This window comes from Drosophila pseudoobscura, chromosome 4 (assembly GCF_009870125.1).
Source record: "Drosophila pseudoobscura strain MV-25-SWS-2005 chromosome 4, UCI_Dpse_MV25, whole genome shotgun sequence".
Lineage (NCBI taxonomy): Eukaryota > Metazoa > Arthropoda > Insecta > Diptera > Drosophilidae > Drosophila > Drosophila pseudoobscura.
In genome coordinates, this window is record NC_046681.1 from 15,357,996 (window position 1) to 15,371,688 (window position 13,693).

Below are 13,693 nucleotides of genomic sequence, written 5' to 3' on the forward strand. Positions count from 1 at the left end.
ATATAATGGGAGTAGAGACAGGACTGAGGACTGGAAAAAAGTGCAGTAAAATAACGTAGGAAAATCACAATTCAATGCCATTTTTCTTTACTTCATATTTGATATTCCTTCTGGCGAGGATTTCGTTTTACTCTTCGGATATATCTCTCGTATAAATCAGCACTAAAAATCGATCCCAAAAACAGCGGAAGTACTTTTTGTTGAGGCTTGAAGAATTGGCAACAAAAGGCTCTGAAATCTGGAATCTGGAATCCTGGACAGCAGCCAGCAGCTGTCATTTGGGATCGCAGGGAGAACAATGCATTGGCCATGGCTATTGATATTGGTTATTGGATATTTGTTACTGGGTTTTCTCTTTCCACTTGTGCCGCTGCCGGACATTTGCCCGACTTCCTCGCTGTTTGAGCCTCTCGGCCTCTGCCTCGGCCATTCCCTTGGTGCAATTGTCCGAGTGGAAACCATGTGTGCCCCCTACAGTGCTCCTCGCTTTGTTGCATTTCGGCAATCAATGTTTTCCTTTTATTTTCTGCGACATCTGACAGTTGAATTGGTCGCAGGCCCAGGCCCATAGCTGGCGATATTAATTCTGTTTACCTTTTGATGACTCTTCAGGTGGAGCGAGCGGCATTGCATTATGTGTGCAGTGTGGCATGCCACATGTTACTGAGCCTTGTAAATATTTAATTGAAATCGATTTGGTTAGCATAGGAGGAAAAAGGCAGATCCATTGTTCGGGTCTTCCGATGAACTTCTAACAGAGTTTTGAGACCTTTTTTTCAGAATTAACTTTAGAGTTCTCTCCACCGCGGCTTCAAAGTACTGCCCCCACCGCCCCCTCGTACTCCCCTCCATTAAGTTTTTCCACCCACATTCACTTATTGGTCTTCTCTTCACTTCTCTTCTCTAATTAGCGGCGTGACCTTAATCACTTAAGAGTTTACATAAAGCCTAGAGGCCCAGGCCCAGGCCCAAGCCCCCCCATTGCTCCACTTGCAACTCCCCCTGCCGCCCAGAATAGAACAGGTCTCGGTGACGTAATCTGCTGTATCTTTCAGATAAGATAAAACTCCAAAGATAATGCAATTCCAAATGCCAGATGCCAGCCACGAAAATAAAACCAAAATCTTATACAAATTTTTGTGTCCAAGTTTTGTATTTTTTGGCCACGCGCTGAAACACACCACAAAAAATAGTTTAACCTTTTTTGGCTGGCGACCCACCATATAAGGAAAAATTACTTCAAGTTTCGTTTTACTTTATTTATTATTGAATTTTCTGTTTGGTTGTGGGCCGATTTTTAGAGGCGACATTTAAGTTGTTCGCCTGTCAATCGGAATTACGCGTAGAGTTATTTATGGGGCGATGACTGGGAAGTAAGACCTTCGGCTAGAGAATGACTGAAGGTAGATTGTGGATGGGTGTATGTTCTTCTTGTTAGCACACCACAACTTCCGCCTTTCAAGCGGGAGAGAGGCCTTCCTTCTCTAGTAATTATGAAAGTTGTGGTACCGCGAAGAAGCCCCCAATTAACAGACGCCACTCTCTCATCGAGGGCCCTCAGACAATGCACTGGCTTTGTTTTCCATCAATCCCAGGGTCACAATGCGCTGTGGCATGCCATCGGAAGATGCAGCCATGGGAGAGAGAGAGAGAGAGAGAGAGAGAGAGAGAGGTCTCTCGAAGATCGAAGAAGTATCCCATCCTCACAGACCAAATCGTTTGGTTTCGATGCTAATTACCTCTCACTTATCCCCAGACACTCAAGTGCAATGATCTGAAGAGTGATCTATGGGAGGGGGACTATAGGAAGTAGACATATCTCATCGTCTGTTGGGTAATTAAGGCCCCCCCATCACCCCTTCCTCTCTGTGTGTCTGGGAAGAGTTCTTTCACCCCTCTATAAAAAATATGGTATTAATAATTTCGCACTCAATTAAATGTCCCACACTTTCACATCCCATAGACATCGTATATAAATTCTGGTTCCGCTTGGTGATCTGCTATGTATATTTTCCCATTAAATTCTTCAATAAATTACTCACATTCTTCTCCCGTTCTTTTTACCATCTCTTTGTAGGTAAGTTCTCCTCGAAGTTCTCTTTCTCTCTGGCTCCCGTGACGTCAGTAAGTAGCCCACCATTCGATTACCCTCTTCGATTACCGCGTGAGTAATCGCTGAGGTAAGAAGCACTTCAGCTGCAATCAGTCGCAAGTCGCATGAAGGGGGGGGCGGGGGCGGGGGCGGGAAGGGAATGCACCTCGCGTGCATCTTTTTACTGGGTTTATTTTTTGATTAATTAATGGGCGGGGCCCGGCGATAAGTACGATCCAGGAAGTACATTTTGTGGCAAAGAAAAGACTCCAAAAAGAGGTGCTTCACAGTAACGAGAGGCTGAAGGGTATCCCATGGGAAATGAGGAAATTGTTGAGGCAAATGGAGTGCTTTTATGGATTTATCTTATAAGGAACTAGATCGAAAGAGCAATCTTTAGAATGCGGAAATTTGTCAACCATATTTCTGCTCCTTTCCGTAACAGAAAACGAGTTCCCCGAGATAATCTCTGGGGGTAATTCGATCATTTGTCAGCGGCCCCAAAGTTGGAGATCAGCCAACCAGCAACCATAATTCATTTCCTTATGGACGGTAGAGGAGACAGCTCTCTGATTCTCTCGTATTCTCTCTGGTAGTCTCTCGTATCTTCTGGCATTTCAATTAACCATCCATCCATCCATCCATCCACCGAACGAACGAACGATCCACTAAGCCAATTTCAAAGTTGATTTCATTTCGATTCGGACACACTTTCATTGAGTGAGTGACTTTCACATGAGACTGTCTCTCTCTCTCTCTCTCTCTCTCTGTATCTCTCTGTCTGTCTCTCTTTGTGTATCTTGTGTTTTGATTAAAGAAGAAGATTCGGTGGCTCTTTTTGCAAATTACTTTCATTTTCTCTGTGTAAGCCAAGAGAAACTGTGGCTAACAACTTCGTTGACAAACTGCCAGGGAAACAGCCAAAGTTGCGGACAGCTCAGGATAGGATTTAACAGACCTGTCAGCCACTCTTCAGCCTCTCTTCTGGTCTCTGCCCCAAAGTGTGTCATGCAAATTTTCCTTGTGCTGTTCACTTTGTCTGTAATTTGATATTGTCATTAGTTTGCTTGGATGTACACTCAACACTGTACAGTGGGCGCACTCGACTGTGGACAAGGAAGTACATATCTTGGTATCTTTTTGCACCCTTTCGAAGCGCTGCACTTGACAGCAGCGATTATGTTACTCGTCTTCGTAGTAGCTATAGTCGTACTTGTGTAGTGGGCGGCTCTGGGTGGCTCTGCCTCTGCCTCTGCCCTGCATTATGCATGCCATGACGCTCATTAGTGGGTCGCTTGTTAGACGACTAAAGAGATTGCCCACAGGGAGAACATGGGAGGACGAGCCCAAAAGAACAATGCCTCTAAATTACCCTCAAGGCAACCGCCGAGTGGTTGGTGGTGGCTCTCTTTGCCCTTAAATTAGCCACGAAAAATCTCCAAGTTGAACTTTCAGAATTCGGAATTCCATTAGAATGACAAAACTTTTAAATGGCACGAGTTGTGAGGGATTGCAGCACACAGAGAGCCACAGAGCCAGCACTTAACTTGAAAGTCAAATGTCAGATGATTTTGCTAAAAAAAAATCCATAGAAATTAGCTCTTTAAATGAAGAATGACACTCTACCGCGAGTAGATCCAAAAATAAATGACAATTGAGCGGAAAGTGGGGGGAAAAGTGTTGACAGTCGCCTGATGTTGCGTTGAAATATTAAAGTGGGGAAAAAAGATACTTATATTTCCAGAGGGAAAACCTATTAGGCAAGAAAACAGTGATGATTGGTTGATGATTACAGAAGGCTTGTTTTGTTGCAAGTTATTGGTGGAATGTGTTTTCAACACTTTGTTCCATTTGAGTATTAATTAAATGTGCGGGAATGTTGTAATAAATTCCCCATAGTGACACTTTTTTCTACCTCTCGTTTATAGAAACGTGTTTCATTGTTAACAAAAACTAGTTTCCGGTCTATTGGCTGACAGTTACCCAAAAGGAAACACTGGGAAATCTGTACATTTAATTGAAAGTAGTTCCTGTATGAAGTTAAGGAGATTACTAGAGGCCTAAGACTCAAAAACTAAAGGAAATAGATGGAGATTTATTTTTAGGAAATTCTGTCTCGCAAAAACTCAACTAAAAAAGGCCAAACCACAACCGAGGTGAGCTGCTGCATGACGCGCAAGCAAATATCTCAATGGTACACCCCTTCCTTGACAACCAATGCATATTGCAACTCATTTAAAATCATTTACTGGCTCTTTGGACATCTCTCTACCTCTGCGAGTCTCCAAAAATATATAAATCATAATATATTTCAATCAAAATTGCATAACTCTTCGGCTGTAACCGCTAACCGTTAAAGCAGACAATAAAAAACAATGGAAATGTTTTATAAAATATGCATTTCACGATGTCGATGTTGGGGGAAGTCTATCGTATCCCTCTATCTATCGGTGAAGCGCTGTCCACTTTACGATTGGCCACATTAATGAAATTTATTCACTCGCAAAGACCACAAATGAATGGACGGAAACTGAAGAGCTGGAGAGCTGGAGAGATGGAGAACGGGAGAATGGGAGAATGGTATTCCATAAATACCAAACCGCAGGCATTTTTCAATGTTTAACGCTTTGCAATGTCACTCGGACAGCATCAGTGGCGGTGCCGCCACAACACACAGTAATTTGCATCCATCAGATACAGTTTTATTTCTGCTTATTAAAAAAAAAAAAATCAACAAAGCAACAAAAAATATCATTAAAAATGCCTGCAATTTGCATACAAATCACGTATCTGCAACAGTTTTTTTTGGCAAGAAAAAAAAAACAGAATTCGTAATAAGCAGAAATATTTCTTGAATGAACTTGCGTCAGCGTGAACTTCGCCAGATACGTAGATACATTTGTAGCTATATTATATATATTATATTATATATATTTATATGGCCAGATCAGTCCGGTGGGTGATTCATTTTTGTCTCTCTCTCGCCCGCTCTCGATTTCTGTGAATGAGTAACGCGTTATGGAAATTTATGGCAAATAAAAACAGATACAAAAACCCGAGAGATACTTTCGCTCGAGAGACGAGAGATCTAATTGCCGGTTCAATTAGTCAGCGACACAGAGTAGCCACGCGTGTGGGATGGCTAATTGTTACAGATACATTTCTGTCTCGGTTAGATAAGGCGAATGCCAGACCAAATGTATCTGCAAGATATTTGCTCTCCGCGGAATGCAAGCATTTGTTGTTTGAACAATTAAATTCATTAAAATTCACGCTTATGGCACATTTTAATTAAACGAAAGACAAAAACCAAACCGAAGAGAGATTTTAAGCTAGAAAACGCATCTTAAAGATACACCAACAAACCAGAGTTCAAAGACACTCGACTGGGGGGAGGGGGGTGTAGGCCCACCTCCTCCCAATGCTTCCTGTTTTTAAACTACTTGAAAGATACAAAAACTGTGATAAAGATACAAATTGCTGCCCCATTTTGGCATTGTTTTAGCTGGCAATTGTTATGATTACACCCCCCCTCCCCCCCTACACCGCCGTACCCCCCAGATTTCATTCATAATTCTCTGACACATTTCCAAACAGATAGCATGGCCCCCGACAGAAAACTTTCCCAAATGGTTTCAAGGGGTTTTGTGTTTCATAATTTGGCCAAAATGTCTTTGAACCCCATTTGGGAAACGTGTTAATGAGTGCTCGCATTCAAGCTTCGAGCTGCTCTTTTTTTCTTGACGAAAAAAAAAAGCATTACGAAATCCGAATCCGACTTCAATTTCAAGCCCCGAAAACTTTTGGCTTTTCTCTGCCGCTTTCGCAAGTGAAACGAAAAGAAAACCCGACTCCACTCCACTCTCTTCTCTGCTTAGTTTTATATATATATTTTTTTAAGGGGGCAGCGGGCTTAATTATATTTTTTATTTATTTAGTTTCGTCTGGTGTCTGGTGGTCTGCTGGTCTGTGGGGGTTTTCTGTGTTAATTAGATGGCGCTGTACATTTCTCTGAAAGAGAGGGTCAAGGAGGAAGCAAAGCCCAAAGGTAATTAGAAAATTTAGACGAGAGATTTGGCTCAGATCCCTCTACAAAACACTCTCCGCCTATATCTTTACCGTAGAATTTTCCAATTGAAAGAATCTCAAATGGAAAACTCTTCTCAAGTGTCAAACAGCATTTTCCGTGTGCGTGCGTGTGTGTCTGTGAACCAATTTCTTTTCACTCCTTGACATTGACACAGACACAACTTTTACCAAGACCTCAATTACAATCAATCACACATGGCGTTCGTCTGTCCGTCTTTTGGCCAAAACCCAAAGCCAAAGCCAAAGCATTCTCTGGCCAATGGCCAAAACTGTAACCAAAGACGTGTGTGCGTGTTTTGTTTGAAAATTACAATAATAATAGAGGAGAAACCACCCCCCCCCCCCCTCCCTCCCTCCCGTCCCCCGCCATTCTTGGAAAAGTTGTGGCCTCCTTAGTGCAAAAATTTCATTTATCATCAACTTCTTCCTGCCTTTTGTGCAGCCTCCTTTTGTGTGATAAAAATGACAAAAGACTGTGGCCCTGCCACTGCCCCCTGCCCCCTGCCCCCTGCCCCCTGCCCCACGGTTAATGATGATGACAACCAGTGGAGAGGAGAGGAACGAAGCGGAGTATCCTCTTTTGGGGGCAAGGTGGCACTTGTTTTCCTAGTTTTTCCTTAAGATTTCACTCTCGAAAAAGATTGAGGACAAAAGTGGTTAAAGCGGTTTTCCGCAGCAAATGTCACTTTTCCACGTTTCGAGCAGCTTTTCATTTTCATTTTCATTTGGCGGAAAGTGCAACAAGTTTTGCAAAAAATAAACAAAAAACAAAATATCTATCTATTAATTATGAATTTGTGGCTAAATTAAGAGCAGGTTATGAGTCGGGAAGTGCTTGTCAAGCGAAGGAAAGTTATACACCTAAAAGATGCAAGATACATCTGTAAGATACACCCAACAGAAGAACCTGCTTACAGCACTCGTACATCAAACCACTTGACTTCCACATGCAGACACAAACCATTCATCATTCAGCATTCATTCGGCGTGTGAGTGCGAGTGTGAGTGTTGGGGCTGGCCATCCATTCGGTGGTGGCTTCTTCGTTTCCTTCTGTTAGACGCGAGTACATGACCCACTTGAAATATGCATGAAAATCAATGGAGCTTACAAAATATTTACCGCCCATTAGCACATCGTAAAGGGAGGCAGAAGGAAGGGAGACTTGCTCGTAGATATTTCTCACGTCTCTCTCTCTTCGGTGGAGGGTCCTTCTATGCTAATCAGACGAATGTCGTTGGAAATATGAGACTTTCTTTAAGTAAAAGACCGGAACGAAGAACACATGTAAGACTTCTGTTGGAACATCTACATCTGAAGTGCACAATGGCATGTCTTTGATCGCCTGCAGAGCGGCTCTTTGGGTCAGAGGCCACCCACCCTGCAACCCCCCTCTAAAAATCAATAGCCACCCACAAACGAGCGCAACTTTTCTGCAATTTAATTATTTATAAACAGAGCAAAGAGAGGGCTCTGTGGAAATCACTTCGCCTACCTGCAGGCCACAATCGAGGGGGACATTTTCCTAAGAACTGCAGCAGGTGCCAGCAGGCGACAGGCCATATCCCGCCGGCGCTCACTCACTCACTCAGAAGGGACATCGGAAGGGACAGGATGGGATGGGTCTTTCTTTTGAATCTCTTCTTTTTTTTTTGGCATGCATTAACCCTAATGAACTCTGGCTACTGGTTGTAGGTCTGGTGCGGAGTTCGTTCTACCTGAAACCTGGCTGCTATTATAAATAATTGCACAAGAAAAATGGTTCAAAGTAGTGCAAAAGTTTCCCCCACAGACGCACACATTTCCCTCTCTTTTGAATGACAATGGGCCCTCCACCTGGCATAGTTCTCACGGCCCGAGAGGGGCAGGTCTTGGGTCTTGTGGGCAGGCCAGCAAAGTGAACAGAGTTGCGTTTGTCTATTGTTTATGGTCAAAAAGATACGAGATCTTAGATGTGGGAGGGTGAAAATGTGCGAACGAGAGGCAGACACCCATGGATACTCAGTGATCAATAATCTCGAGACGATTATCGGGTATAGAAATCCCAAAGGGAAGTTATAGAGCCTTCCTTTTAAGCCTTTAAGCCACATACGAGTATGTACTTCCCCTCTTCCTTATCAGCTTCAGCCAACGAAACCGAGCCATCATTCAAGTGTCAAAATATCCCCCATTTAGCCCTCCGCCTCACCTTTCGGCTAATCATAACAAGCCATAAAAGCCAGAGCCGAAAAAAAGTGTGAAAACCGTACGCAAAAATGATTGACAGCAATTTTAATTGAAGCATTGACCAACGGAGAGGATGGAGGAGGGCACTGGATGGCAGGGAAGCTCTCGTCATCTGCCAGTTAGTTAACGCAGCGTTCAATCAAATGAAAGTCTAGACAAAAGTGAGAAAACAGCAAAAACTTGGCTAAGAGGAGGCCATTTGCCGTTGATGAATGACCGCATCCGAACGAACTTTGGCCCTAGACGGCTGATGATGGTCCAAACAGCAGATTGACAACCCGAAAGATACTCGTAAGCTTGTGCGGAGTTTTTGGGGGGAAAGAGTCAAGTGTTCAGGCTGGGTTCAGGCTTCAGGTTTGCGGTTTTTTTTTAGCCGGGCCAAGCCTCTTGATGTTAACAAAAATCTTGTTAATATTCACTGGCTAATGTACTTCACACCTTTGTTTGTGCCTCCACCGCCGCGTGTTCGTGAATCCGTGAATCAGTGTGCGCTAAAAGTAGCTGAAAGATACAGATACTCGCGTATTCGGTCGCGTACACTGCGCCATTCACTTCCTCGTCGTCGTCGTCGTCGTCGCCGTCGGTCGTCGCGAGCTGTATTTAAATTGCTCATCAGCCGAACAACAGGGTGGAAAATAAATAAAACAATATTCTAATTTACATAAACAATTAAAGGCAGCCAAGCGAGCCGCAAATAAACCCCCAATACCAAGGAGAAAACAGCGAATTTCACACAACAGATTATTGCACTTGAAAACCCCATGAAAATTAGAGGAAAAACTATCCCCTATACACTGTATTTTGTTAATTGTTGAATGTTTAGTGTGACAATTAAGAAATTATTACTCATGCCACGGTCTGAGGCGGTGCGTACGGACGGACAGACTCCGGTGAATGCCTGACCTTATAGAAACCGCGAGTGTCATTCGCGCTCTGTCTGTCTGGTTGTCACTCGTTCGCCCACACTTTGAGATACAAAATTGAGAACGAGAAAGAATGCTGGGAGTGAATGATCGACTAGAAAATACCTTGTATCCAAAGGAGATTATTAAAAGGAAAAGAAAGTAAGGAAAAAGTATAGTATTCTATATATTATAGTAATAATCATCCAATGAAGATGAATTTTGGCATTTAGGTAGAAAATAACTATATCTTAAACCAACATAAAGCTCAATGATATAGCTTTTATAGTCTTTGAGCTACAGGGTTATATACAGAGAGATATATGGATAGACGAACCATCCATTCGATTGCTAAAGCTGTATAGGAGTCCACTCATTCTCTGAGCCCGTAAATGCCACCCCTTTCCTGCTATATAGTTTCCCTTGTAGTCAATATACCCTTTATTCTCTACAAATACAGGGTATCTAACAGCTCTACAGACAACTATGTCGGTTGGCACACACTTGACTTGAACCCCACTCGATTTTTTGTTTTTACTATAGAACTTGTTTTGGCTCGCTCTCTGGCTCTCTCACGCCTCTGTTCCGATTGGATTGGTCAAGAGAGATATTTGTATATCTGAAAGATTTATAACATAATCATAAAATGCATTTAGTGGCCTTGCAGGTGTTTCGTTTTCGAGAAATATAATACATTTACATATATTTTGTATACGATTTTCAATTTAAGAGAAGCTTTTCCTTCAATTAGATGCTTAAGCTGCTTGGCACGACTTATACCCTACTTATAGGGCAATAATCCCGTTGTCTTATGATCTATAAACATGTTTTCTTAAGCTCTCAATTCTAATTCAATTTTTCGAGGTTTTTTCTGGCTTGTTATAGCTCTAGATAAATTTTTAGGAATTTTCCAAGTAATTAATCGAAAATTTCTCCATCTTTTTGTGTATTTTCAGGTGAGTTTCAACCGAAGAATCTAACGCTTTTGTGTGTAATGCCAGGCAAGATCAAACCAATATTTAAGCCACTTGATTCTGTTGCTAATAGCCTGCCATAACTTGTATCTAGATACAGCCACCCTTCCAGAGTCAAGAGGGAGAGTACATCAAATCTTTTCCCATAACAATGTAGCAGCAGGAAAGAAAAGTCGCAGAAAATTCGCTGTCTTGCAGTTTTTCCTGCTGTCAGATGCGAATACAGAAATACCAAAAAAGAATACAGAAATACAGAGAAAATACCAGAGACGACAGGGAACAGCGGCTGTCGCTCGCATGTGTTGCACTCTCGCTACGTGTTCATGTTGAATGTCATAATCAGGCAGCAGCGGCAGCGGCAACTGCCACACACACACACACACATTCCGAATGTTGTGCGCGTATCTAGATACAAAGTTGGACTGCAAACAGCATGTGAGAATGGTGTTGTTTTTAGGGGCGGTCTCATGCTAGGCGTGACCTTACATAGTTGCGGCTAATAGATACGACTACGAGTATTCCAAAGATACACATTCACAGAGGACAGAGAGAGAGAGAGGGGGGGGGAGGGGGACGGGGCTGCCACATCAATTGCAACACCTTACATCTCTCGAGGAGAGCAAGAACCACATGATTTTTTTATCGAGGAGACCCCATGACGCCATCATCAACGTCACAGGGGAAGGAAGCTGGCGGAAGGAAGGAGAGTCGAGAGTGCTATGCAAAAATATGCATAGAATTTTTAAAATAAATCAAGAGAGGGAATTTTTTAGTACAAGGGAAGATAGAAGATGGAATACTCTATGTGGAGGAAGCGTGAGAATTGAAAACATCCTTCAACCTGTAGACAACGATTCTTTAAGCTGAGGAAAAGTATTTTATAATAGATTCAACCATCTGCAGCCCTATTTTTGGCGATCTTTGAATGAAATATTATTGGTAGAACTAAGGTTCATTCTTTAAGTGGAAGTAGGGCTTGGATTTGTGTGGAATTTTCAATTTAAAGTATAAGACTTAAACCTTTTCCTCCTTATTCATATTTAATGGAAATTTCCATAGTAATCAAAGCTTTATGTAGTACCTTTCATGCTCTAATACGAATACATTCCCTCCCATCAAGCGAAAGTTTCTTTCCTGCTCTCAAAGTCCTAGTACCCTCTATCATACCCTGTCAAAAAACTGAGGCAAAAGCCAGCGGCGGAACATTTAGGCCCTGACAGCCAATGGACCAACACTTCCTGCCTGTCGGCCCAAGTTCAAGGGCTGCTGATTCTGCTTCCCTTTCTGCTGCTGTGGTTCCTGTTCTCGTTTCCCTTTTCGTTGCACACATGGCGCACAGAAATGCTGAAAACTCTTTTGTTTTTTCGTTGTTTTTGGCAGACCCACTGGCGCGTCCAGGGCCACCTCTAACGCGTAACGTCATACTGATGATGATGATGAAGATGAATATTTCCGAGAAGCCACGAGAGAAACATCACAAATTCTTGTTCTCTGGCGCTGCAGGAACTCCTGCCTCTCTGTTTGAGATTTTCGATTTGCTTCAAATTTTATTCAGATGCAGGAAGAGGGGGGGCTCCCCATTGCGAATCGTTTTCACAAAGTGCATTTGAAAGGAGAACGAACGCAGCTTGACAGACAGAAGAGAAACAAATAATAGATACGACGAGAAGGTCATTGGGTTAGGGAATTGCCTGAGAAAAAGTGTGATTTATAGATGCCAAAGAAAAACTATCCCGAAACTATATAGAATTCAGTCGAATTTCGTTACTAAATTCCTGAATAAATTCCCATGAAACTTGGCCACAAATTGATGTTCTTTGATGTTGGCCCTCATTCTTTATTCATTTACCACACGCCCATCCATTGGCACACATCGAATGCCGGCCAGAAGCAGCAGCAGAAGCCGAGATTTCAGCAGCTCTTTGGTGCGTCTTGAAGGTCGCCTTATTAACACATAAACCATAAAAGCCAAAAACCGTAGGCACATGTTTGGCCAACAGCAAAACGGCAACGGCAGAGGCAACGGCAGAGGCAGAGGCAGAGGCAGCGGCAGAAAATCTGCTTAGAATGGCCCACATGTGTGTCACGTCACGCGGCAGACGATAGGCGACAATATGTGCCTGTGCCACAGCCACACAGATACTTTTTGCATGTGCTCATGCCACACAGACACAGATGCAGATACAGATACCCAGATACGAAAACACTCGAACAGAGACTTGGGCTTGTTTTTGCCATATGTGAATGTTGGAAGAAAAAACAACAAAAAAAAAACACAAAACAGAAATGTTTGGGCGGCGGTTTTACTCTGTCATGAAAATCTTTGGCTCAACGGCACAGAACTTTTTTTCGAAATAGTCGTCAATGGCCGTTGAAGCGGCTCGGTGTGCGGTTCGATCGTCGAAGATACAGATATTTATCCGTTTTTTGTGCGTGAAAAAAGATACAATATTAAAACAGCTTTAAACTCCGGCAAATATGATTTTCTCTACGGATTGGCATTGGGTAAGGCAAATATTAGCGCACCTTTCCAACTCCTTTTTTAGTTGACTTTCCAAAGGCAAACATTTGGACGGGTTTTCCTCTGTGTGTGTTTTTTGCCAATTGTTTCAACATGTCTTGTTGGCAAATTGAATTTTCATTTTCATTTTGCGGATTATATTTGACTTTTGCTCAAACAAAAGTCTGTTTCTGTTTCTCTCTTTTGATGCTCCTCCTCCTCCTCCTCCTCTCCGTCCCGGCAAAAGTCATAAATACTTGCTGTGCTCTCAACTGGCAACAAAAAGAGGGTATAAAATATATATATTTATTAAATAAAAAGCAGGCTCTACCTTTTCACATTTTTACCCCAACTCCCAGTCCCCCAACTTTTCTTAGTTTCCCCTCTCTTCCCCCCCTTTCTCCCCTACGTTTTTCCCTTTACTTTTCCAGCTGTTGCACAGAGATTTTCACTTTGTGTGTTCTTTTCACTGAACTCCGCCGTGCAGTAGTTTCATTCCATAATTAAATTAAAAAAGTTATAAAAGTCATTGACTTTAGTGGCTGCTGCCTTTTCGAGATACTTTTTTATTCAAAGATACTTTTTGCGCCATTCAATTGTTTCGAAAGAGCCACTTTTTTGGTTATTAATTATTTCGAGCCGATGATTAATAAAGTTTTTGTGGATAGAGGGGATTGTATCTTAATGAAATATCTTTTAGATTTTCACTTTTTTTAGTATCAAGTTTCTTATTATCTGCCTTTATTGTTAGGTATTTTCTGACTCTTCCCAAAAGGTATGCTTTCAGTATACACCGCAATAAAAAAATACGCACAAAATGTAAGCATAATTTAGTACACAAAAAGCATAAAATTATAATTTTTCAATTATTATTTTCATCACGTTCCGGCCAGGCAAATGACATGCCCAAAA

The 13,693-nt window shown here is 42.3% G+C and overlaps 1 protein-coding gene across 6 annotated transcripts in view; it reads left to right on the forward strand.

Annotated features, from left to right (window-relative positions):
• The window catches only part of LOC4816150 (uncharacterized), a 38,869-nt gene that overhangs the window by 12,773 nt on the left and 12,403 nt on the right, over window positions 1–13,693 (forward strand). For 2 of the 6 annotated variants that reach the window (XM_033379420.1, XM_015181494.2), the window contains exon 1: window positions 12,623–12,786. The exons of the other annotated variants lie outside the window; for them this stretch is intronic. In XM_033379420.1, coding sequence (XP_033235311.1) covers window positions 12,760–12,786 — 27 coding nt within the window. In that variant the 5' untranslated portion in view covers window positions 12,623–12,759. Of the gene's footprint in view, window positions 1–12,622; window positions 12,787–13,693 lie in introns of those variants that run through there. 6 annotated transcript variants of the gene reach the window in all.